This window comes from Orcinus orca, chromosome 11 (assembly GCF_937001465.1).
Source record: "Orcinus orca chromosome 11, mOrcOrc1.1, whole genome shotgun sequence".
Taxonomy (NCBI): domain Eukaryota; kingdom Metazoa; phylum Chordata; class Mammalia; order Artiodactyla; family Delphinidae; genus Orcinus; species Orcinus orca.
This window is the reverse complement of record NC_064569.1, coordinates 9,848,479-9,875,882: the sequence shown is the minus strand read 5'-3', so window position 1 is coordinate 9,875,882 and position 27,404 is coordinate 9,848,479. Positions and strand designations below refer to the sequence as shown.

Here is a 27,404-nt window from a genome sequence, read left to right as displayed (position 1 = left end):
AGGCTGTATTTCTAGACCAACATTTCTACTGCACTTTTGATGCTAAGCCTCTGTGCAGTATATAGTGGGAGTGATTTTTTTTCCCCCAAATGTTCACTGTGTCACATATTTCTCAGCTAGCATATTGAACAGATGTATCTGTGGGTAGCAAGAGGCTGTGGGGGAATAACTTTATATTCCTATGTTTGATTGAGAAGTCCATGTACAGCCAGTTTGACTGTCTGAATTCACATCCAGCCCATTGTGGCTTTCCAACAGTATGACCTTGGGGAAGAACTTCAGTTTTTCTCAATTGTAAAACAGGACTAATCATGTTACCTACCTCGAAGGGCTACGCATATGAAGTACCAGACACCTAGTAAACACAAAATAAATACTAACTCTTGGTAGTAGTAATGTTATAAATACTGTCATCATTGTAATTAATCTCATTAGTAAACAGCCAATGTATCTGCTTAGGTGCAGCAGATACTTTCCATTCTACAGAAAATGTTTCCGTTCATTTTTTTTTTCCAACCAAACCATATAAATATTCAACATTATAAAATTCTAATTTGCCATTAAATTTTTAAACAAATGTCAGAAAAAAATGGTCTTCCTATATTATGAGAACATCTGTGGATCTTTAGAATTTCAGGAGGGAAAAAGAAATCTGTTGTTAGGGTTTTTTGAGTCTAGAAGAAACCTAACCAGCAAGGATGTGCTTATCCAGGAATAGCCGCCGGCAAACTGTGAAGTAAACACAGTTTCTCATCTGTGCCCCTCTAGTCCTCTTTGTGGTCCTCTCATTTGTTTCTAATCATTCATACATTCAGCCATCCATCAAAATACGATTTTCAAAAAGTTAAAATCATGACTGTCACGATTTTCAAAAAGTTAAGATGACTGTCATTCATCGTGACTCATTCAAATATAGAATGGACACCATATCAAAGATTTATTAACTTATGAAGGAACTGATCAGATAATCAGGTTGCTTCCAAGAGCATTTGAATAAATGGATATTTATAGGGTTTTTTTTTGTCATTGCTGTTGTTTGTTTCCTTAAATAATGTGAGCATAAGATTGCTAGGAGGCACAGAGCCGGTTACTGTCGTACAGGGCAATAAGCCTATAACCTTTGGGGTTATTTTATCTACTAGACAGAAATTTGCATGTTAGCGTGTAATGTCTGGGCGCTAGTCATATAGTAATAGCAAAATCAAGCACAGATACATTCTTCCAGAGCATTAAATAATCCTTGGGAAAGCCCATTTAACAATGTCGTAGCGTGACATTAAAATGTTATGCTATGGGGACCTCCCTGGCGGTCCAGTGGTTAAGACTCCACGCTTCCAATGCAGGGGCTTGCGTTCGATCCCTGGACAGGGTGCAGCCAAAAAAAAACACTTACGCTATGCTCTCTGTGCCTTATTTTCAAGTATTGGATAATTTTTCTTAACACCTCTATCCATTTTTTTATTCACTAAACCTTTATTAATATCTGTATGCCCCAGGGATATAAGGACACAGTCACTGTCCTTAAGGAACTCATAATGCAACAGGGGAGACAACGTTCAAAATAAAGATTACAGTATAAAATGATAGACATATCATTTTATATATAGACCCAGACCTCTGTAATGATGGGACTCTCCAGGGTCCCATTATTTCAGAGGTCCCCCAGTCCCTAGCTCTACACCATGTCAACCCATCCACCATTTTCCCCACCTATATATTAAAACCCATCTCTTAGATCCCAATAGATGAATAATTCCTCTCTTAGATAATATATAGATAGAGATATATTTTAAAATAGGGGCCCTCGATATCAACCCAATGGAGTGTGTCATGTGGCAGTCTCCGAGTTGGTTGGGAACAAACAGGTTGAGCAGGAAAGAGGTGAAGAAGTCTTTCTTGTTGCTGCTATAATTACTGAATATGGATGACCCAGACATAATTATGAATTCCGCAGCCCTTGTATTTCAGAAACACCCCCTTGAAGATGTATTTATTTCCAAATTAATGGAGCAGGGGAGACCTTTCTGAACTTTTACTTTGGGACCCTAGAATTTAGTTATAATATGGCAGACCATGTTTTCTGGGAGGGGGGTGCCGGAGGCTGTCTGCGGTCACCTAAACTACCTTGACTGTCCCTTAAGTGAGAGTTGACCTGGGTGACTTCAGTTTCACCTGCGCTGCTCTGCTCTGGAGCCATGTTTTCCCCTGTCTCCATGGTCACCAGCGTTTCGGCTCTCTGAGAACACACGGTGATTTTCTGTCTCTGCATTTAATTCTCCTAGCAGAGCCACCTAGAGTAGGAGGCCTGTATTTCAGTTCTCTGTACTTATGGAGTCAATTCAGTAAATAGCTAACAAGCGATTATTAATGTAAAGAACTTCAGTGGAAGCTGTAGAGCACGGACAAAGAATAATGCCCTTTTCCCAGGACCCCCTAGTTAATGAGAGAAGACAGAAACATGGAAGCCATTCTACAGCAGTGATTGTTAGTCTGGGCTGCGCGTTGGGATCACCTGGGGAACTCTGAAACATCCCGATGCCCAGGCTGCACTCCAGAGCAATTAAATCAGAATCCCTGAGGGGGGCTTCCCTGGTGGCGCAGTGGTTGAGAATCTGCCTGCCAATGCAGGGGACACGGGTTTGAGCCCTGGTCTGGGAAGATCCCTCGTGCCGCGGAGCAACTAGGCCCATGTGCCACAACTACTGAGCCTGCGCGTCTGGAGCCTGTGCTCCGCAACAAGAGAGGCCGCGACAGTGAGAGGCCCGCGTAAAAGAATCCCTAAGGGTAGGACCCAGGCATCTGTATTTTTTTTCAAAGCTCCCTGGGAGAGTTCAGTGTGTTGCTAAGCTAGAGAGCCATGGCTCTAAAGTAAAACAAACTGGGAAGAGGAGTAACAACATGCTCTGTGAACAAGGAATCCACAGCCATTCTGTATATTCTTATCCACTGTGTGACCACATTTCAGCCCATGAATGTGGAAAATGTAACCTCTCATTATAACCATGGGGAAAATGTAGGTCAGTTTGACTGTAGGGCACTTAGAGACTGTATAGTCTGGGAGGTATGGTCTGCAGAAGACTATACCTCTAAGGGGAAAAGGGCCCAAAAAAGATCAGCCCTAGAAGGATGACCCCCAAATCATTCCACATGCTTTCTCCCTCCCTTGTAATGTTTGGGGCTTTTTAAAAAACCCCTTGTGTTCCTGAAGAAGGGACCTTCATCCTCCAGGTCCCCGGCTTACACCTCACCTCCTTTGTGAAGCCTTTCCTTTCCTTCCCCCTATCCCAAGAAGAATCGGGTCCCTATTTTTCTCTGTCACTTAGCTCCTTATCTACTAATTATACTTATTATAGAATTTAGATATACTATGGCAGACAGCTCATTTATACATTTACCCTTTTATGAGCCTTACTTTTCGTTGTTCTCCTAGTACCTAGCATAGTTTCTTGGTGTATTGAATAAGTAAACAGAGCTGCAGCACTTTTAGGTCCAGTCAGAAAAGTCATGCCATCAAGCAGGGGAGACCTAGACTGGAAACTCCTCAGGCTGCCTCGTTCCATTTCTGAGCAGCGGGATCCTGCGCTTCCAGGCAGGAGTGTGTGGGGCGGGGGCGGGGGCGGGGGCGGGGCGTCAGAGAAATTGGTGGACACACTAGTTGATGTAAAGCGGCTGGAGGAAAGGATGGACGAAGGCCTCGCAGCGCTTTGGTGGTAGTGGTGATCCGGAGTTTCACCTGCAGAGTTTTGCTGTGAGAGGAAGAAAGAAACAGAAGGAAGTTCACAGGTTTCAAAGTGTGTGTGGAGCCATGGGAAAGTGCCTGTGCTCCCAGCTCCTGTTGTATTTAGGCCACAGGCATCCCCCAAAGTTTAGAACAGCTCCTTCTGTCTGGGAAAATAGCTCGTCTGTTTTATTTTTAAACTTCAAATCTTTTTAAAAAATTGTAGGGTTTTTTTGGGGGCTTTGGGTTTTTTTTTTTTTTTTTTGAATTTTGTAGGTTTTACACATATAAAGGTGAAAAGATTATTTCAATTTTGTAAGGATAACAGTCATGCATTCCAGATTTTCTAGGACAGTGCTAATTTTAGATCTTATGTCCTGTCTTCAGACCGTGTATCCTAATTTTTTATATGGAAAGTATGGTAGCTAGTCTTACAATTTACTATCAACCAGTCAGCCGTGCTTAAAGGTCTTTTATTAAAATGGCTAATTACCTTACATTTCTCTTTGAGAAATCAAGTAGGGCTGTTTCATGGACCAAAAAAAAGCCTTGAAGGGAACCTGGACCTGGCCTTCAGTGCATTGCCCTGAGCCCCAGACTTTTGTTGAATGTGGTTTCTTGGTGAGGACAATATCTATTAACACCCTCTCCCTACCACAAGTCATTGGGAAAACACTTCAAGGAAAAATGGGTCTTTAAAACTGTTCTTTCATCTCACCTCTAAACCCCAGAAACGTTTCTCTGTGAGATGTAGTGACAGGAGCCCCGGAGAGGGCCGGGAGGCCCTGCTGAGCCTGTCGCTGGTGTGCCCTCCCCTGCATCACCGGCCAGGTGGGATCGCTCTGGTTATTATGGATTCAATCACTGTGCTTTCTCTTTCTGCTTAATAGATTCAGACCAAATTAAACCCTAAAGATCGGACTGCAACCAGTCACCTCAATTTTAATTGAATGGCCCACAATGATACAGGCTTTTTCCCTATTTAAAAGTATACCTTTTTTTTTCCCCCTCACTGTATAGTAGGGAAAAAAAAGTTAAAATAAAGGCTGGGTAAAGTTAGAGTTGCTTGCTTATAATCATCTGAATGCCATAAGGTTTCTAGTAACCTGGTTACACATTCATTAGGGGACATCTTGTATATTCCTCAGTCAGGGTCATTTTGTGAAATACTAACAATGGAATAGCATCAAAATATGTCACTGATAGGTGACCTATCATCTTTTGGGAAAAAACAGGCTATGTTTATGTGTCATTAAATGCACTACTGCTGGCTCATGTGAAAGTGTTATGTTTGCTCCATGTGCTCCCATAATGCTTTTGTAATGGAAATTCTAAAGTAAGTAACGACAGGGTCGTTCCCAGTGGCCAGTCAGTCTGTATTCACAGATTTCTGTTAGCTTTTTCCATAGCCGATGCCTGTGTATTTCCATCTGCCCAAGTTTTCCTCCCTTGCAGCCTCATTACTTTAGTGGTACGACATTCATGAACTTCTCACGTACCTACCGGGATTCCAGTAGCACTTCATTTGGGGGTAACATCCTAACCATGAGCCAGATTTGAGCTCTCTAACCCTCCGTGATCCCCAGCGTATGAAGGGAACAAGGTTCAGTGTAGGATTGGGGCTTGCTATGAGTTCCACCACATTTGACTAAGGGTCAGGAGACGGGGAGGCCAGGGAAAGCCTGAGCTGGGATCAGCTGAAACCATCCTAAAATGAAAGAGAAACGGGGCCAGAGGTCTTTCCGGGTAGTAGTCATGTTTTCCTGCCAACACACAAGCCCTACTCATTGACAGATGACAACCGATCTAAGCGTCCAATAAGATTGTTAGTCTTAGGAATCAATCCGTGTAACACCATTTTAACAGGAGGCCTCATTCTTCTTTTCTTATCCAGAACTAAGAGGGAAAAAATGAATATGGTTTTTGCTCACAGAATGGATAACAGCAAGCCGCCTTTGGTTGTTCCTACACTTCTGGTGCCCCTCCAAAACCACAGCTGCACGGAAATGGCCTCCCCTCTGCTGAGCCAGGACCTGACGGACCTTTACGAGGAGCACGGCTGGAGGAGTAATGGAACAGACCTGCGCTACAGACCAAACCCCGGGGAAGTGGCCATAGCCAGCATTTTCTTTGGGGCCCTGTGGCTGTTTTCTGTCTTTGGCAATTCCCTGGTGTGTTTGGTCATCCACCGGAGCAGGAGGACTCAGTCCACCACCAACTACTTCGTGGTGTCCCTGGCGTGTGCTGACCTGCTCGTCAGTGTGGCCGGCATGCCTTTCGTCCTGCTGCAGTTCGCCACCGGCCGGTGGGCCCTGGGCAGCGCCATGTGCAAGGCCGTGCGCTACCTTCAGTATCTCACCCCGGGCGTCCAGGTCTACGTTCTCCTCTCCATCTGCATAGACCGGTTCTACACCATCGTCTACCCTCTGAGCTTCAAGGTGTCCAGAGAGAAAGCCAAGAAGATGATTGCAGCGTCCTGGATCTTTGAGGCGGCCTTTGTGACCCCCGTGTTCTTTTTCTATGGCTCCAACTGGGACAGTCATTGTAACTATTTCCTCCCCTCCTCTTGGGAAGGAACCGCCTATACCGTCATCCATTTCTTGGTGAGCTTTGTGATTCCATCCGTCCTCATAATCTTATTTTACCAGAAGGTCATAAAATACATTTGGAGAATCGGCACCGATGGTCGAACAGTGAGGAGGACAACGAACATCGTCCCAAGGACAAAAGTGAAAACTGTCAAGATGTTCCTCATTTTAAATCTTCTGTTTTTGCTCTCCTGGCTGCCTTTTCATGTTGCTCAGCTGTGGCACCCCCATGAACGAGACTATAAGAAAAGTTCCCTTGTTTTTACAGCTATCACATGGATATCCTTTAGTTCCTCAGCCTCTAAACCTACTCTGTATTCCATTTATAATGCCAATTTTAGGAGAGGAATGAAAGAGACTTTCTGCATGTCCTCGATGAAGTGTTACCGAAGCAATGCCTACACTATCACAACCAGTTCACGGATGGCCAAAAAAAACTATGTCGGCGTCTCAGAAATCCTCCCCACGGCCAAAGCTGTAGCCAAAGACTCAAGCTATGGTTCATTTGACAGGGAAGCCAAGGAGAAAAAGCTTGCTTGGCCCATTAATTCAAATCTGCCCAATACTTTTGTCTGATTTCTCAGAATTCTTTCAATTACTGTTATGCACCAGAGATTAAAAACTTTAACTGTAAAAACAGAAGCTATTTATATATTTCTTTTCAATCAACTTTCTGAGGGAAATGTTTGATTTTGTAAAATGCACTCACTATTGATTTTAGTTTCTGTGTTTTTTATTTTAGTTGCTTTTTGTTTTCGAGGAAGCTTTCACCTTGAGCTTATGGTCAATGGTCCCTTTCCTGTATTAGTTACATCCATTAAAAAAAAAACGCTTTCCTACTTTTTAATTTACCAGTAGGTCCAAAAAGCATAAGCCATATACACAGTCTTTGATTAATGATTCAACCTGGTTTTATTCTGTTTCCTTTTTCTCCTCCCTACTGAAATTTTGTTAACTATGGGCTTCTGTTCCAAATGAAATCTGCTGTGTGACACATTTCAGAGACTTGAATTTCTCTACTAAGCAACATTTAGAAAGTCTTAATATTGTATATGTTTTTACATTACCTTCTGTCCGGATCTGTTCTGGAGAGCGCTCCGTATATTGGAATATATTGGGACTTGCTGGGTAGTCTTCTGTGATCGAATTATAATCAGGATTCTTAGGGAAAGAAAGCTTATAGAGTTGCCTAATTTTGGTCTCTGTCTCTTTTTCTGTCTCTCTTTCATTCTCCCTTAACCTAACCAGCTGATGATGCCTTGAAACATTTGAAGTGGCCATGCTGTTTTCCTCACATCTGTGTCCCATCTAGGCTGTGTCCAGGATGTTCACGTCTCTTCTGAGTTAAACTCAAGAAAATGAGCAGGGACCCTGCCTGGGCAAGCCCAGAAAATGCCAAAGGGAGAAGTGCAGATGGGATCTCCCTGCGCTCTGCAGTTCAGGCAGACACCTTTGGCTGCCCGGCGCTGCCCCTATACCCTAGGACAGCAAGTGCAAGGAGCGCTTTCTTCTTTCTCCTGGACACTCAGACATGAGGCCGTTTCTCCAGCCAGCACTTCCTACCCCTCATCTCTCTCCAGGATGTATCATCATACCCTCACCAAGCTCAGACTCTTCTTTGGCTGTGGTAACTCGAGATTTTCTTCTCTGGTTGCCAGGTCTCCATTATTTCAAATCTAGGACTAGCACATTTTAAAGATGTACTTATTCAAACAATAACGGGTTTACAGACAAGACTGGTGTGCATTTTCACACCCTAGTTAACGAGAATTGCAAATAATATCAGTTGTTCAGTGATTTTACCTGTATTATCTCACTTTATCCTCTCAAGTATTCTGTGATGTTCATATTATCATCTCTACGTGACTTGCCCAAGTCGGAGTGTGACCGAGCTGTTTTTCACACTCAGGTCCCCTAACTGCAAGTCTGTTGCTCTTTCCTTGACAAGACAGGTTTCTCTCTATGGAATACATGAGTAGCCAAACCCATCCAGACCTCTGTGGGCCTAATGGCTGCTGCCTGCGTGGAAATCTTGAGGTCTGGGAGAACGTGGCATTCTTAACATTCTAGAAATTTAGTGAGCTGGCCCTCACCTTTTCCTTGGCTGTGGCTAGGTTCCTGGGCTGGTGGTGCTAAACGTCTGAAATGGGAAAGAAGCTGTACATCCCACCTCGCAGACACAGGGAAACAAGATTAGGCTTGGTATTTGGGGCAGAGAATGAGAACAATAAAGTATTCCATCCACAAAACATCTATAGAGCTCATGCATTTAAGTGGAGGTGCTTTCTTTAATCAAAGTCAAAAGATAAAGAGTGTCTTGTATTTTCTTCCTTTTCTTTCCCCTCCACATATTCTTCCTTATCCTATCAGCCAATGGCTGACCAGACAAAATGAGCCAGATGTTTATGTCACATGGCCCTCATATTTTGTGGTTCAGAGTTGTTAAAAAATAGAAGAGACCCTGCAGTACTTTTTTTAAATTTATTTTTTAAAGTCAGATTGTAACAAGTAAAATTTCATTTACTTTAATTTTATTTATATATGTATTTTAGGTCTCAGTTTAAACCAAAAAAGACTAGATGATTACAAAGCTCCATTCTGTCCTTAATGTTCTGTGAGTTTACCCCAGTGGGTGGAAATTGAGTGAGACAACCTCTTACAAACTCTTGTTATCGAGATTAGTTTTTTTTTTAAATCCCCCCAAATAATGACAAATTAAAGAGTGTTAATCAAATCACAATGGAGAGAGCTCTGAAGTCTCATGACCTATGATAATTCAGCTACATTTTCTCAGCATGTGGATAATTCATTTTATTTTATTTTTTTAGTTTAATATTTAGGATTCCTGTTGTCTCACTTGATCCTGAATTTGGAAGAAACTGGATGTAACGCACAGACTGATGAAGATTTGCATAAGTCCCAGCAGTATGGGAACAACATTCACCATACCTCATGTTTACCTGCCAAGCACAGGGAGGCAGGCTGTTGGGGGGAATAGGAAAACGACTCCAGTCTCCTTATCAGGCACATGACGAGGTGCATCACAAATGTGGATTCATGTAGCCTCCAAACAGGAGTTCAGGAAAGCTAACGGGGAGCAGGGTTCTGAGGAGAGCAATTCCCCTCCCTGGCTCCAGGTGCCCACAGACCATCAGAGGAAGGGGCAGGGTCGCATCCTTTGAGGTGGAATTCAAATTTCTCCTTTCCTTCTAATCTTCAGTGAAATCATTAGTGCCACCAGCCTGCTGCCCAAAGTCCATCAGCACATCCTGCTCAGGTACACTTCCCTGTGGACCTTCCGTCACAGGTTTCCCCAGGGTGCCTGGGACCAATGAATGCCCTGGGCCAGAGTTCTCAGCAAGGGCAGTTTCATCCAGGGGGACCTCCACCAAGCATGTGGGGAGCAGAGTCATTTGCCAGATAAGGTTGGCACTCTTGGCTCTCCTGGTTGGCGCAGTGCTTCCCTTCTCCCTCCAGCCTTGCTGCTACCTGCCAAACTTGCTTTGAAGCAACAGAAGCAAGATCTGTTGGAGCTGCTGGACCAGGATCAGCTTCAAGGTTATGCTCCTTATAAAAACCACACGTAACAGAAGCAAAGAATTCGACTTTTAGAGTAGAAGGAATGGGACGTTGGGAGACCTAACCCAAGCCCCTCACTGTTTAGAAGAGCAAATTATGTCCAAGAGAGGTCAATGTAGGGGTAAACAAAAATGCCTTCTGCCAACCAGTCCAACATTCTTCAAATTTGCTGTGCCGCTGGCATGATGCATTCACTGGCGTGAACAAATCCTCACTGTGTTGGGAAGAATATGAAAAGAATAAACAATTCCCCATTGCTTAATGAACCTGCTAATTCATCTGGAGCAGAGACGACCTTAGGGGGCCGTGATTAGACAGCCATGGAAACGAACCAGCTTGGTGCCCCTGTTTTGCAGAACGACCGCTTGGTGGCACTGTGGCCAGTAGGCAGACCCCAACAGCTCTTCACAGGGCCTGGCACACTGGCGATTTGGGGGAAAGTCCTCGTTGCATAGCAACAAGACAGTGAAAATTGCTGAGCACCCAGAGCAGCAGCTGCAGATTAACTAATCAGTGTGTTCAAAACACAAAGCATCTCAACATAGGAGGGAATTCCAAAATAATTAATACCCTTTACAGACATGAAATCACTAGTCAAAATATTATTTTAAACCCATTTTACAAATGGTAGCATTTTCGAAAAACCCCATCTCACCAAACACGCAGTTGTGCCACCCACACTTACCAGGGGCTCTCTCTTTTCTCCTTTTATTATTTGACTCTCAGAATTTATGGATTCCATAGCAGTGTAATCTAGACTTTCCCTAAAAGTAAATGTTCCTGTGTTCCTGGTAGGTAGGCAGTTAAATTTATTTTTGGCCCGTCTCATTTCCCTCAGACCCTCTTGAATTTTTTGAGCCCCTACCTACAGTCTGGGCCATTCTGAATTGTTTGCTCAACTGAACACTTCTGTTCAAAAGCTCTGTCTTTCTCAGGAGAAGCCTCCTTATTATTTTTTAAAATTGAAGCATAGTTGATTTATAACGTTGTGTTAGTTTCAGGTGTAAACTGGACACCTGAAGGTAAAAGTATATATTCTTTTTTAGATTCTTTTCCATTCTCGAATAGGTTATTACAAGATATTGAATATAGTTCCCTGTGCTATACAGTAGGTCCTTGTTGTTTATTTATTTTATATATAGTAGTGTGTATCTGTTAATTCCAAAGTCCTAATTTATCCCTCGCACTCCTTTCCCCTTTGGTAACCATGAGTTTGTTTTCTATGTCTGTGAATCTATTTCTGTTTTTTTTAAAAATTTTTATTTTATATTGGAGTATAGTAGATTTACAATGTTGTGTTTCTGCTGTACAGCAGAGTGAATCAGTTATACATATACAAATATCTATTCTTTTTCAGATTCTTTTCCCATATAGGTTATTACAGAATATTGAGTAGAGTTCCCTGTGCTATACAGTAGGACCTTGTTGTTTATCTATTTTGTATATAGTAGTTTGCATCTGCTAATCCCAAACTCCTAATTTATCCCTCCCCACATTTCCCCTTTGGTAAGCATAAATTTGTTTTCTATGTCTGTGAGTCTGTTTCTGTTTTGTAAATGTGTTCATTTGTATCATTCTTAGATTCCACATGTAAGTGATATCATATGATATTTGTCTTTTTCTGTCTGACTTACTAGAAGAAGCCTCTTTAAAAGTATTGCTTTTTAAAAACTCTCATCAACCCTAATTGAGTTATACAATTAGGATTCACCTATAATTTGAAGAATGTGTGATTTTAACTCTGCAGGAAAATGACCCCCAGAAATGCTGGGTGTGTGTATCTGGTTTCAGGGTTATGATGCAGGTCTGGAAGCTTGAGAACATCATCTGGTTTTCAGTGGCAGACAGTCAATATAGCAGTTTCAGCTGTTTGCCCACAACAGCTAGATATGGGGAATGAAAACTATAAGGGAATTCTGAATGAATCCTCTCTATTCTGCTTCCCTGCAATACCTTCCAAAGAGTGCTCTGTTTTAGGAGACTATATTCTTCTAGTAGGACCCTGAATGTGCTACGCGGACCATGGCATGGATACCTGGGCAGCAAAAGATCTGTGAAGAGTTTTATGGTGGAGAGGGTGGGGAGCACAGTGTCTGAGAAGAATGGATTTATACTCTATTCATCAGTCCAGACTCATTAAAATTCTGGGCTGATTCTCCAGGTAGATGGACTATATATACTTGAATGACCCTTTAAAAATTAGTAAAAACTGGGCACAAGACTCCAGTGACACCTCCAGCCAGCAAAGTTTTCCTTAATCACAAGTATGATGGTTGTTTTCAAGGGCTCTGGAATCAACTTCTGTGTTGAAGCTCAGGTTCTGCTTACCACCAGTTTAACCAGCAAGTTCTCAAACCCCAGCTTCTCTATTTTTAAAATGGGGAAAATAACATGACTACTTGTATTAGGGTTCTCCAGGAAGAGCAGAACCAATAGGACATAGATGACAGATAGATAGGTGATGACAATATTTTAAGAAATTGGTTCTTGCAATTAAGGGGGTCAGCCAGCTTGAAGTTTGTAGGGTGGGTGGCAGGCTGGAAACTCAGGTAGTTGCTGCAGTCTTCAGTTTGAAATCTAGGGCAGGCCAGCAGGCAGGATTTGATGCTACAGTCTTGAGGCAGCATTGCTTCTTAGGGAAACCTCATTTTTGTTTGCTCTTAAGGCCTTTAACCGAGTAGATAACCATATTATCAACGATAATCTTAAAGTCAGGTGGTTGTAGCTGTTGAGCACATCTACAAAATACCTTCACTGCAACACCTAGGTTAGTGTTGATTAAATAACTTGGTATTCTACTGTAGCTGACATGTAAGACTATCATACCACCTTATAGGATTGTAATAAAATGAGCCCAGACCCATGTAAATCATTCATTCAGTGCATTACCAAACACATGGGAAGCCCTCAAAAAAGGTTTTCTATTGTTGTTATTTGAATTTAGTTGTTGCTAACCCAATGGATTTTTCCATTTTCAAGTTCTTCAGCACCTATTGCTATGTGCTAACTAGTAGAAACAGTTTTTTAATACCATTCTCAAATTGTGGCATCGTTTTCCTTCTTTAGCTTTTTTTCTTTTCTTTCTTTTTTAGTTCTGCTAATATTTTGCAGACTCAGGGGGAAGGAACACCTGGGAACAGGAACTTGAATGGGAGGTAGGTGACAGAGCTACTTCTATTCACTCACTCCAAAGGGGATTTTTTTGAGCTATTAAGAAGGCATGGTCTAAATTCAGGATATGAAAACACTTGAGAATGCAGCCTTTTACCATCATTCTTGTGTTGCGATTTCCACATATACAATAGAAAGAACTGATGGAGGGAAATCAGTTTCAACTGTTAATTTAACCATTCTAGTCAAATATAAGAAAAACCAGTGAAACGGGACTTAAGTCACTCCTGGCCATAGTTAATTGTAGGCAACTCTGTAGCTAAAAACATGTAACCATTATATATTTTCAGTTGAACCATAAGTGAATTGTACTGTAACTCGAAACAAATCTAAGTGAAATCAAGTGAAATTGAAGTCAAGATAGTTTTTCTTTTGTTTTTTGTTTTTTTAAAGCTATTTGATAATTGGAGTGAAGGGGCAAAGAAACACAATGAAAATCCAGACTCAAACTTACAAACACAAATATTGTAAGGAACTTTTAAGTTTATTTTGAAGAAAAATTTAAACCAGCTAAATGGTTTATGGCTTTTTTGTTTTTTTAAGAAAAGATATGTGAGTATACTGTTTGGAGGACAAAGGGGAAAAACACTGCCTATATTTGTCCGTTTTGTGGTTTAAAGAAACCCTCAACTAGAACAGGCCACATATTAAAACTCAATGTAATTTCATAGACTAGGTAGAGATCTCCAATAGCACCTGCTTCCGTTTTTTGGTTTATGTGAGCTGTCACACCTTGTGGAAGGTGAAAGTGAGACCTTGCCCTTTGGCAGCTAAGATCACCTGCAGGCTGGATGCACGCAGGCTGGGTGCAGCGGTATTCATCACCTGGCCTCGGGAAACTGCTAGTGATCTTAGTGGTATTATCCCAACCTGGCTCCACCTGTCCCAGAACTGACCCCACAGACTAAGGTTGACTCTTCACTCCCTAGTCACCCTCACATTTATTCGGGAGACTGAAGTATATTAACCAGAGGCCAGTGTATTGATTTTCAAGGGGATATATTCCTTTCCAATGACCAGAATGCTTAGATGACTTATTCAGGGCACATTCTTACTGATTTTGGAATAATTGGGAATCTGGAAGTATAATCTGGAAGTTGCTTGGTGAATATGGGATCTGACAAAAAGGAGTATGGTTATTTTTTTGTTTGTTATTATTTGGAAGATATTTTAAACTAGTTTATTTTTATAAGTTGAATATGAAATCTATATTTCACATGGAAAAAAATGGAACAATTGTATTAGTTATCTATTATTGCATATTACCCCCAAATTTGACAGATTATAATAACCCACATTTTTTTAAATCTCATAACTTCTGTGAGCAGGAATCTGGATACAGCTTAACTGTGTCCTCTGATTCACAAGGCTGCAGTCACAGGGTTAGGGTCAGGGTCTCATCTGAAGGTTCAGTGGAGGTAGCATCTGCTTGCAGGATCACGTGGTTGTTGTTGGAATTCATTTCCTTAGGGGCCTGAGGTTTGAGGGGCATTACTATTTACTTTTTGTCATTAACCCTATACCTTCTTTTCCTGTGGTATCGGCAAGCATGGTGTTCATTCCACTGAAGTGGGAAAACCCAGAACTCAGTGTGGGCTTTTGGCCTGCTGGTTCTGGGTTATCCAAGGCTACCTAGTGGAGGCACAGGCGTCATCATTTCTAGCCTGCTGACTTGACCAGGTTCGGGGCTGTAAAGTTCGGGGCTTGTCAGGCACTGTTTGCCTCTCAGGAAAGGGGCACTGAGGCATGGCAGGATTGAATTGGGTTCTGTTGGATCTCAGCCAAAGCTGACTGTCCAACTGCAGCCCAACCCCCAGCCCGGGAGTGTTGGGAGCACTGTGTCACAAAGCAATAGGTAAGTTAGTTGTACCCACTCTGACCCCAAGGCTTGCTTTAAGAATTCAGCTGATCTGCCTCCCAGTTATTTCTAGAGTTCACCTGGGTAGTTCTCTGCAACCCATAACCGTTTCTGAGTCACGACCACCATCTGTCTTGTGAAGTAATCTGAATTTGACATGGATGCCTCCAAACTTCCTAGAGACTTACAAAGAGTCCTTCCAGCTCCATGTGTCCTCCAGTCAGATACGTGGGGCCTCAAATGTGGCTGCTCGGGTCAGGGCCATGCTGGCCTACACCAGGCCTTTACAGTGGTCGGCTAGAAACCAACTCTCTGGCAGGGGAGGGAAATCCCTGATTGGTAGCATTTACTGATTTCTGTGGTGTCAGTACTCCCATCACTGCTGATTAAAAGCTACCAATCTGATGTCACTCAGCATGGAGGTGGGATAGATGCACATGATTGGCTTTCTTCTGGGGCCAGCAATATACCAGCTGCAGCACACTGTCGTTTTGCACGTTTTATGAAAGGCACCCTCCAGGTAGAGGGATTAAGAAAGGCTCCTCTCCGGGCAGACCTGCACCATACGTGTGACCCGGTGAGCAATGGCAGGCACCCTTTCCTCCTCACGTGGCTTGTTGAAAGGAACGTGAGGTCGATTTTAGGCCTCCTCAACTGGGTGCCTTTGTGCAATGCACATTCAGCACAACCTCACACAGCAGTCCCGCTTCGATTCATGATACTGTGTAATTAAGTAAAATGGATGGAATAAGGGAAAAGTGAGCCAGGTTACCTAGCAGCCTGAAAACCCGCTTTATACAGATGATAGGATTACTGCCAGGTGGAACATTAACTTCTTAAAATTAATCTAGTTAATAGAAGGCTATTATTGCTAAGAAGAGCCCGCAACTATACACCATTCCAGGGATAGACATAATGATATAGCTAAAAAGACTTCAGAAACATGAGGCCTGCAACACTACATGTTTAGATTCCAGACCATTAAATATATTTATCGTTAGTGATTTAAATCTTAATAGTCAAACCCAGGCACACATGAATATTTAAAATTTAACATAATTCTGTACTACTTAAGAAGTAGCTTCTCATAACTCTATTTAGCCTACCAATTACTCTGGAAATTATCCTCCCACTTTCTTACATATGAGGAAATAAGCCGAGAGAGTACATAATTCAAGGTGACGCAAAAAATGGATTCAAGACCAGTTCTGCCTAAATCTCATACTCTTTTTACTATGCTTATACAGACATACTTCAGTATTGTGAAACAGACAACCTGAAATGGCTCCAGTGAAGATATTTTATTTTTCATAAAAATATAATTGTACAATGCTCTTCAGAGAAAGAAAAATTCCTTCAATGCCCCAAAATACCATGTGATTTAGTAGTAATTTTCCTCTCTTTTAAAACTAAAAATGTAATTGATAATGTGCAACTGATTTCTTGTGAAACATCGCATTTACATTTTTAAATTTTATTTGCCTTTATTTTAACTAAGTCCAGTTTAAACCTATGCTTTTTGGAACAACCCAAATCAAGCCTACCAATTCAAAGATGGTAAAATAAAATGCTAAATGGTGATGCTGATAAATGCTGTCAGTCAGCTGGTAAACAGTGATATGAATTTGCTGCAGCATGAAAGATCCTGATTTAGATACATTAGAAAGATTTTAGATACAATAGAAAAAAATTTAAGAACTTCAACTATATCCTAAAATTTGATCTAGTCAAACTTATTTCATATTATACTCAGTTGCTCTAATATACAACGGATCTATGCTAAATTAACAACAGAATATGACTGGTCTAAATACGTAAATTTATTTTCCCCCTTACCTTCCTTTCTTTGGGAAAAGGAAAAAGGAAATATTACTCTGTGTACTCAGAGCGCAAGGAGAACAGCAGAACAGATGAAGGGGGACTGAGCTCGCTGACTCTTCCACCCGCTTCTGTTCTCTCTCAGCCAGTATGTTGTCCTTATAGGTGAGTGAGAGATGCTAGGATTTCAGCATGCTGCTCCTTAACTGGAATGGGGCAAGAAATGCTCCAGCTGTTTTAATCAGTGACGTTTATTAACATGCTTCAAGTGGCCAAAGCGTGCAACCAGCACAATACCCAAAGCAATCAGAACACTCCTTTTTAAGACCAAGAATTTTTCTCTCGGTTTGATCTACTCCAAAATACCAAATAGATAGGTTTAGGATTAAACTGAAATAAACTGTAATTTACTTTCACCCAAAATTACATATCGGCTACCTGAGGACAAAGTCACTGCTCTTGTAAAGATACTGAAGGGAAGGGGAGTAGCTCAAATGAGCCTAAAATTTAAAATCACAACCAGAGAAGAAACACTTCAAGCACAATGGGGACATTCCATTGAAGAGCCACATTCATTTGGAATGTTTGTTTTGAAAACAACTCTTTTGGGGAATTCAAAAGGTACTGAACAAAGCAACGTAGAGAAAGTCTTGGGCTGTTTTGCAAAATAAAAATATACATTTGAGTAGACCAGATGGCAAAAACATACCCATTACAATCTGAACACTATATTTAAAAAACTTAAATTCTGAAGGCCTGAATATTAACAATCTTTAATCTATCTATATTTGTGATCCTAAAAAGACATTAAATACTCTTAAACCCCCAGTCCTCCAAAACACAGAGAGGCCCAACAGACTGGGCTAGTGGTATATCAGTTGTCACACAGTACTAGACTAGAGATCTGAGTCTGCGACCTAAGCACAAGAGATCTTCAGGAACTCAGGCTTAGGGGAAGCACTTAATTCAAATGCATGGCCTCAGAGAAGGAGGGAGGTACCTCATCACCTGAAACTATGTGGTCCATCTCATGTTCCCCCTCACAGTCAAGCTAGACTATGATGCCTCCTCTTAAACTACTTCGTAAGAAAACACATATTGTTTGGAAGCCAAATGTTTGCTTCATTAGAGCAAAGAGCAATTACAATTTAGCAGCAACAGAGAACACAACTCCTGATTTAAGGATGGGAAAGAGAAGAGAGAGTGTTAAAGTGTCCCAGTGGGGACATCAAAAGATTCCCAGATCTGAGTGTATCATATTGAGTGTAACTCCTCAACCATCACTCCATTTGGTAGCCAGGAAGAAAGCAAAGGTAGTTGTGGTGGGAACTGGAGGGAACTCCTCTGCCTTCTGCCCCTCCTGCCAGGCCCCCTGGCGACTCTGCTTCAGTGCTTCACTCCAGAGTGGAGGCATGGCCAGGGCTGAATCGGATGCACACCCACAGTGTGTTTCTCTCTGGCTCAGAATACATTCATAAGGAAACTCAAATCAGGGAAGAAACTAAGTGTTCTGGTTATGGCTACCGCCATTAGATCCACCAGCAATGTGTCCCTCATTTCGTTCCAGATCTCTTGAGGCAGAAACTCCATCTCAGCAGCTAATTTCATCCTATTTTCTTTAGAAAAATTCTCCAAATTAGGTGATTACAAAACGAAATGTGTGTGAACATTCACTCCTGCCCTCCCCATATACATATATAGACATACAATAGAAACACACTGTATGGGTTGTCAAGACGATGTATGTTACTGAAATGCCTAACAGGTTACTTCTTATTTAAAAATAAAGTTTGACTAATTATTCTCCAAGTACAGATTAGGCCCTAGCAAACCTGTATAAATACAGTTAGAAAAGACAGCAACAAAAGTTTTAAATAGAGGCTATCTTAAGGGCTTCCTTGATGGATTTTGTTAATGTGTACATTATTTAAAACGGGCATATCATTATGGATTATAAAAATAGAAATGTATAAATTTGTTAATACATATTCACAGCTTATGCTGGAATGGCTCACAGGAGAAATGGTTCATGCAGAAAATAAACATTACTCAAGTAAATATAAAGGAATAAGATTAGGTCCATAAAGGCTGAGAACTTATAGTCAGTAATCAGCCCATTTGGTTTCTCTTTGTAGGGCAATCAAAAACATGAAAGGAAGTGACACCTAAACACACATACACATACAATTACATGAATTACATGGAAAGAATATAAATTAACCAATAAAGCAATGTGGAATTGAGGTGCAAAAAATATAATCTTCACTCATTCTCTCTACTGTACTTTCAAGCATTGCAACATGTTAAATGCCATGGGTGGCAATACCAACCAGAACAGGTCTGAATGTCTGTAAATTTTCTAAGTGTTGAAAACTAAAGCAAAATCCTTTGAGATCTATGATCACACATTTTGGTAGAAATTGCAAATTACAGAGATGACTGAGCAGTAGGTAGTAAATGGAGCCAAGAAGTACAATCTTGCCTATTCATCCTCCAATAAGAATCAGAATATTGGCTTCAATCACTGACTCATCATTTTATATGCTCTTCACCCTGAAAAATAAAGTTACCAATGTAAGAATGCTTTTTTTAAAAAAATATATTTATTTATTTATTTATTTATTTGGGGCTGCCTTGGGTCTTCGTTGCTACGCGCGGGCTTTCTCTAGTTGCGGTGAGCGGGGCCTACTCTTCCTTGCAGTACACAGGCTACTCATCTCAGTGGCTTCTCTTGTTGCGGAGCATGGGCTCCAGGTGCGCGGGCTTCAGTAGTGGCACGCAGGCTCAGTAGTTGTGGCGCACGGGCTTAGTTGCTCCGTGGCATGTGGGATCTTCCCGGACCAGGGCTCGAACCCGTGTCCCCTGCACTGGCAGGTGGATTCTTAACCACTGCACCACCAGGCACAGGGAAGTCTCAAGAATGCTTTTAAAGTCAATGAAGTTCGGTTAATCTGTTTTAAAATGCATGCTTTCTTTTTTTTAATTTAGTATCTACGGGAAGGCTATTTTCAAATACAGACTGAAAGAAAACTGAACTGTTTTGGCTTTTTTTCATTAATTGAATTTAGATTAAGGCAAATGTTACCTCATCTAATAACAGCTATAAAAAGCCAATCCTTCAGTTTTATAAAAAATTTTTTAAAAGATAAAAAGTTTGTAACATTTCCTTATAACTATTTTCAAGTGCTCCCAAAGCAATCACAATGATGAAGAAATCAACACATGGCATCTTCATTCTAAAACCTTAACAGTCTGTCCAACAAATGGTGCTGAGACAACTGTATATTCACATGCAAAAGAATTAAGCTGGACTTCTATCTCTCACCATATAGAAAAATTAACTCAATAGATCAATGATCTAAATATAAGGCCTAAAACCATAAAACTCTTAGAAGACAACACAGGGCAAATCTTCATGACCTTCGATTTGGCAATGGATTGTTAGATATGGTACCCAAAGCATGAACAACAAAATTAAAAATGGTCTTCCTCAAAATTAAAGTCTTTTGTACACCAAAGGATACTATCAAGAAAGCGAAAAAACCTACAGAATGGGAGAAATATGTGTAATCATATATCTGATAAAGGTCTAGAATCCAGAATATATAAAGAACTCTTACAATTCAACAACATAATGAAAGACAATTAAAACATGGGCAAGGGACATAAAGAGACATTTTTTCAAAGAAGACATACAAATGGCCAACAAGCACATGAAAAGTTGCTCAATGTCATCAGTCATTAGGGAAATGTAAATCAAAACCACAATCAGATGCCACTTCACTAGGAAGGCTACAGTTTTCAAAAATGGAAAATAAAAAGTGTTGACAAGACACAGAGAAATGGGAAACTTCATATACTATGGTGGTAATGTAAAATATTTCAGCCACTGTGGAAAACAATTTTTGGTTCCTCTAAAAGTTAAATATAGGCACTTCCCTGGTGGTCGAGTGGGTAAGACTCCGTGCTCCCAATGCAGCAGGCCTGGGTTTGATCCCTGGTCAGGGAACTAGATCCCACATACATGATGAAACTAAGAAGTCAGCATGCCGCAACTAAGACCCGGCATAGCCGAAATAAAAATAAATAAATAAATATTTTAAAAAATAAATAAAAGTTAAATATAGAATTACCATATGACCCGGCAATTCCACTTCTAGGTATATACCCAAAACAACTGAAAACACGTACTCAAATACATACTTGTACATGCATGTTTATAGTAGCACTGTTCACAATAGCAAAAGGTAGAAACAGATATCCATCAGTGGATAACTGGATAACAAATTGTGGTATACATATACAATGGAATATTATGCAGTCATAAAATGGAATGAAGTACTGATACATGCTACTAGGTGGATGAACCTGGAAAACATTATGCTAGGTCAAAGAAGTCAGACACAGAAAGTCACACAGTGTGATTCCATTTATACGAAATATGCAGAGGAGGTAAATCCATAGAGACAGAATGCAGATTCATAGTTAACAGGGGCTGGAGGGAGGGGGTAACAGCGAGCAACCTGCTAATGCATTTGGAGTTTTCTTTTGGGGTGATAAAATGTTTTCTAACCAGACGGAGGTGGTAGTTGTACAACACTGTGAATGTACTAAATTCCTCTGAATTGTGACTTTAAAATGATTAATTTTGTTATGTGAATTTCTCCTTAATTAAAAAAAAATCCTTACAGGTGATGGGCTACTGTACTAGATAGAGCCTGAACTAGGTGAGGACAGGTTCTACCATTATAGCTGTGTGACCTTGGGCACCTTACCAAGCAGCACCTGTGCTATTTCTTCATCTATAAAATAAAAAGTACAATTATACTTCACACAATTACTGGAGGAAATAATTACGATAAACATAACTGAAAATACTTTGTAAATCAAAATCAAAGGTATTGTTATTATTAACAGTAACTAGGGAATTCCCTGGCAGTCCGGGGGTTAGGACTTGGCGCTTTCACTGCCGAGGGTGCAGGTTCAATCCCTGGTCGGGGAACTAAGATTCCTCAAGCCGTGCAGTGCGGCCAAAACAATAACTAGACTGGTACACTCTCACTTATTGACTGAGTCTACTTTAAAATTTTCCCATGAATTTATCAGTTGCTCTTTATAGACCCCATGTATAACGCATTTCAATATTTAGAATCTAACGCCAGTTCACTTGCTTATTAGTGTATTACAAATGACATCAGCATTTTATTTTATTTGAAGACACAGCAAGGAAAGTGGTCAATAGAAAGCCTACTTTAAGTCACTCTTCGAAAGATAAACTCTCCCATGTACTGTACTCACAGGAATTGCTGTTAGCGTCTGTCTTCCCAGCTTTCAGGTGCCTGCTTGAGTTCTGCTGAGATTTGTTCTGCTCTTCTCCAGTGAGTAGGGCCTTTATTTCAGAAGGGATTTTCCCTTGGTCCATTGCCATGCACCACTGCTTGTACTGAAATATGTAAAATATATTTAAATAAAATTTTACTAGTCAGAGTTCAGCAACCACAGGTGGAAATCCTAGACATAAGAACTCCCATAACTAGAGGTCAAATTGACTGCTGGGAATCCCACCATCTGTTGTATTCCTGTTTATAACCTAGGACATGGATGAGGCCTGCTATCTTCAGAAGAGGGTGAAAAACTACTGCTGAATCTTCTTGTGATGTGCTGGAGTAGTGCTCAGATTAAAAAGGGCCCTCTGGCTAAAAGAATATCTCCCCATGGAGTGCCATTCATTAGAATTCATCTCTTTTTGCTCACTGTCACATTATTATTTCTACTCCTAAAATAAATAATTTTGTAACTTCCTTTCTCTATTTCATAAATATTCACTAAACATCTACTTTCTACCAGAGTGTGTACTATGGACTTTGGGGGTATAAAAGATTAATCAGTCCAAATATTATGTCCTCCAGTGGCTTACAGTGCAGAAGGTGAAAAATAATTTACAAGTCCAATTCAACGTATTAAAAAAAAGTCTACTGAATAGTGTACATTTGGACTCTCTTCATGACCCGACTTAATTCTCTTACCTTCTAAAAAGCTGGGGGTAGCCTGTCCCAGTTTTGTAATGATCATGTTAGCATTATCTCTCTCTTTTCCAACCTGTCACCCCCTCCCCTGAGCTCACAGTACTAATGGGGTTTCTATTCCCTTTTACCTATTCTCTTGTATATGTCTACAGCTACTACCTGAAGTCTGAATGAATGAATGAATAAAACCAGGCCAAATAATATCATACCATGCATATTACTACATACTGTTATACTGCTTTTTCCACTTAGCAATATCTTGTAAGTGTCTTTTTACATCACTAAACATACATGTGCACTGTGATTTTCATGGCCTGCAAAGCAGTCCAACACATGAATGTAGTATAATTTAACCAATCCCCTACTGCTGAACATTTTGGTTATTTTCGATTTTTTTTTCCTGTCATAAACAATCCCTTAAAGAAACAGTCACTTTCCACTCCCACCAGCAATGTATGAAGATGCTTATTTGCCTATGTGCTGGCTAACAGATGAATGTGCCTTCCCACGTTCGTCAACTGGATAGCTAAAAACTGGTATCTTCATGTTTTAATATAGCTTAGGTTGATTGTTTCATGCGTTTACTGACAGACTTTCTTACCATTTCCAGTTCCTCTCTGAGGGCACAAATGGCTCTTTCCCGACTGGATACCAACTCTTCCAAATACTGATATCTCAGTTTTTTTCTGGCCCGGCATTCTCTTGCACTCTGCCGGCTCCTCTCGAGTTTTGCCTTCAAGTCAATTTTGGCTGGCTTTCGACCACGTTTGCCGGGCTTCTTCACTTTACCTCCAACCACCTTCAGCAAGAGAGAGAAACAGTTAATTTTTTTCCTAGTTCTGGGTCTAGGAAAGTGACCGCGGCTGCATATTAGCAAGGAAAACATTTACAAATAACCAATAAATGGAGCCTGTGGCACTAAGAAAGCATAATCCCATCAAATGCCTTATGATTCTTTGCTTCATAATTTCTTTTTCTGATACTTTTGATACCATGAATGTGAGAGAAGCAATAGTATAAGTTTTCATTATTTCTTCAATAATAAACTTGTTTTAATAATAAACTTTACAAAGCTTAACAGTAAACTTTATGAACCATATGTAGCTAGATAGTAACAAACTAAAAGACTGCCATTAAATATTTTGTTCACATAGAATTTTTATTGACTTAATAAGTAAGACAAAATATTGAAAATTAAGTTCAGTATGATCTCAATCTTATAAAACAACACATAGAAGAAAGGATCGTAAAAGGTCAGTGGCAGGGAGGAATCAAGATGGCGGTGTGGGAAGACGTGGAGTTAGCGTCTCCCCACAACTAGGGTGCCTGACGGCCACTGGTGGGGGAACTCTGACCCCCAAGGAGATGGGAGGAAACCCAAAGTGAACCAGTAGGACGTAGGGGGACCGAAGGGGGTAGGAGAAGTGGAGGCCAGACAGGATCAGCACCCCTGAGGCCAGGGAAATCAGAAGAGGCAGGTGGGAGGGACTCTTCCAAGAAGAGCAGGAGAGGAGTGGAGGGCCATCGCCCAGCCCACTCAGATGCAGGGAGCCTGCTGGGCTCCCAGGTGAGGTCCCGTGCCCTCTGAGACTGGGGTGGGGGGCATGCCTGTGCCCCTTCTGTTCCTTGAGCCTAAGCCCCACCCCCAACAGCACCCAGGGCCTTTTCCAGCCCTGTGGGTCCTGAGCATTGGCCCCGCCCACTGCCCAAAACTCGCCCTTGTTTAGGCCCCGCCCTCCACAGCCAAGGCCTCCCCCCCTTTTTTTTCCTTTCCCTCTGTTACTATTGTGGTACTGATATACCTTCCGGTTGTTGACATACCTATATTTTTACGTTCTTTCTAACATATTTGTTAGTTTCTTCGTCTAATTTTATTTTTTACTTTATTATTTTTCTCCTTTTTTTTTTTTTCTTGCCACCCCACATGGCTTGCGGGTCCTTGATTCGCCAGCCCAGGGTCGGGGGGAAGCTCCTGCGGTGGGAGCTCCGAGTCCGAACCACTAGACTAACAGAGAACCTCAGACCCCAGGGAATACTCACTGGAGTGAGGTCTCACAGAGTTCCTCATCTCAGCACCAAGACCCAGCTCTACCCAATAGCCTACAAGCTCCAGTGTTGGAAGCCTCAGGCCAAACAACCAGTAAGACAAGAACACAATTCCACACATTAAAAAAATAATAATAATGAGATGGCACAAAAATATGTCACAGATGAAGGAGCAAGGTAAAAACCTACAAGACCAAATAAATGAAGAGGAAATAGGCAATCTACCTGAAAAAAAATTCAGAATAATGATAGTAAAGATGATCCAGAATCTTGGAAATAGAATGGAAGCACAGATTGAGAAAATACAAGAAATGTTTAACAAAGATCTAGAAGAACTAAAGAACAAACACAGATGAGCAACACAATAACTGAAATGAAAAATGCACTAGAAGGAATCAATAACAGAATAACTGAGGCAGAAGAACGAATAAATGAGCTGGAAGACAAAATGGTAGAAATAACTGCTGAGGAGCAGAATAAAGAAAAAAGAATGAAAAGAATTGAAGACAATCTCAGAGACCTCTGGGATAACACTAAATGCACCAACATTCGAATTATAGGGGTCCTGGAAGAAGAAGAGAAAAAGAAAAAGTCTGGGAAAATATTTGAAGAGATTATAGTGGAAAACTTCCCTAACATGGGAAAGGAAATGGTCACCCAAGTCCAGGAAGTACAGAGAGTCCCGTAAAGGATAAACCCTAGGAAAAATACACCAAGACACAAATTAATTGCACTAACAAAAATTAAATTCAAAGAAAAAATATTGAAAGCTGCAAAGGAAAAACAAAAAATAACATACAAAGGCTTCCCCATAAGGTTATCAGCTGATTTTTCAGTGGAAACTCTACAGGCCAGAAGGGAGTGGCAGGATATACTTAAAGTGATGAAAGAGAAAAACCTACAACCAAGATTGCTCTACCCAGCAAGAATCGCATTCAGATTCGATGGAGAAATCAAAAGCTTTTCAGACAAGCAAAAGCTAAGAGAATTCAGCACCACCAAACCAGCTTTACAGCAAATGCTAAAGAAACTTCTCTAAGCAGGAAACATAAGAGAAGAAAAAGACCCACAAAAACAAACCCGAAACAATTAAGTAAATGGTAATAGGAACATACATATCAATAATAACCTTGAATGTAAATGGATTAAATGCCCCAACCAAAATACACAGACTGGCTGAATGGATACAAAAACAAGAACCATATATATGCTGTCTACAAGAGACCCACTTCAGACCTAGGGACACATACAGACTGAAAGTGAACGGTTGGAAAAAGACATTCCATGCAAATGGAAATCAAAAGAAAGCTGGAGTAGCAGTACTCGTATCAGATAAAATAGACTTTAAAAAAGACTGTTACAAGAGATAAGGAGGGACACTACATAATGGTCAAAGGATCAATCCAAGAAGAAGATATAACAATTATAAATGTCTATGCGCTCAACACAGGAGCACCCCAATACATAAGGCAAATGCTAACAACCATGAAAGGAGAAATTGACAGTAACAAAATAACAGGAGGGGACTTTAAAACCCCACTTACACCAATGGACAGATCATCCTAACAGAAAATAAATATGGAAACACAAGCTTTGAATGACACAACAGACCAGACAGATCTAATTGATACTAAATAACCAAGAGATCACTGAAGAAATTAAAAAATACATCACTAATTATTAGAGAAATGCAACTCAAAACTACAATGAGGTATCACCTCACGCCAGTCAGAATGGCCATTATCAAAAAAGCTAGAAACAATAAATGCTGGAAAGGGTGTGGTGAAAGGGAACCCTCCTACACTGTTGGTGGGAATGTAAATTGATACAGCCACTGTGGAGAACAGTATGGAGGTTCCTTAAAAACTAAAAATAGAACTATCATATGACCCAGCAATTCCACCCCTGGGCATATACTCTGAGAAAACCATAATTCAAAAAGAGACATGCACCACGATGTTCACTGCAGCACTATTTACAATAGCCAGGACATGGAACCAACCTAGATGTCCATCAACAGATGAATGGATGAAGAAGATGTGGCACATATATACAATGGAATATTACTCAGCCAGAAAAATAAATGAAACTGAGTTATTTGTAGTGAGGTGGATGGACCTAGAGTCTGTCATACAGAATGAAGTAAGTCAGAAAGAGAAAAACAAATACCGTACGCTAACACATATATATAGAATCTAAAAAAAAGAAAAAAAAAAGTGGTACTGATGAACCTAGTTGCAGGGCAGGAATAAAGAGGTAGACATAGAGAATGGACTTGATGACATGGGGTGGGACGGCGAAGTGAGAGCAGCATTGACATATACACTACCGAATGTAAAATAGCTGGCTGGTGGGAAGCAGCAGCATAGCACAGGGAGATCGGCTCGGTGCTTTGCAATGACCTAGATGGGTGGGATAGGAAGGATGGGAGGGAGGCTCAAGAGCGAGGGGATATGCTGTATTTTTTATGATTTTTAAATATTTACAATTAGAAAAACATAAAATTTGTATATAAAATTATGTGTATAAATAAATAAATAAGAATCCTAAACAATTTGGCTATCAATTCCCTCTTCAAATTTGTTGAGCCCAAGGGAACA

General features: G+C 40.8%; 2 protein-coding genes across 10 annotated transcripts in view; one reads left to right on the top strand and one right to left on the bottom strand.

Annotated features, from left to right (window-relative positions):
- GPR19 (G protein-coupled receptor 19) overlaps positions 1 to 27,404 on the top strand; it is an 82,531-nt gene that overhangs the window by 24,021 nt on the left and 31,106 nt on the right. The window contains exons 4-5 of one of the 5 annotated variants that reach the window (XR_007469952.1): positions 12,978 to 13,040; positions 24,710 to 27,199. Coding sequence is in view for 2 of the 5 variants with exons in the window: in XM_004281136.4 (XP_004281184.1) it covers positions 5,629 to 6,882 (1,254 nt within the window). In the remaining 3 variants the exon portion in view is untranslated. Of the gene's footprint in view, positions 1 to 5,612; positions 7,441 to 12,977; positions 13,041 to 22,326; positions 22,534 to 24,709; positions 27,200 to 27,404 lie in introns of those variants that run through there. The other 4 variants (XR_007469950.1, XR_007469951.1, XM_004281136.4 and 1 more) reach the window with 4 other exon arrangements.
- CREBL2 (cAMP responsive element binding protein like 2) overlaps positions 1 to 27,404 on the bottom strand; it is a 56,450-nt gene that overhangs the window by 10,723 nt on the left and 18,323 nt on the right. For 2 of the 5 annotated variants that reach the window (XM_012537232.3, XM_033408124.2), the window contains exons 2-3: positions 23,360 to 23,557; positions 22,031 to 22,175 (exon numbers count right to left, since the gene is read on the bottom strand). In XM_012537232.3, the coding sequence (XP_012392686.1) occupies positions 22,031 to 22,175; positions 23,360 to 23,557 (343 nt within the window). Of the gene's footprint in view, positions 1 to 9,973; positions 10,100 to 18,416; positions 19,286 to 20,932; positions 21,535 to 22,030; positions 22,176 to 23,359; positions 23,558 to 27,404 lie in introns of those variants that run through there. The other 3 variants (XM_033408126.2, XM_033408127.2, XM_033408125.2) reach the window with 3 other exon arrangements.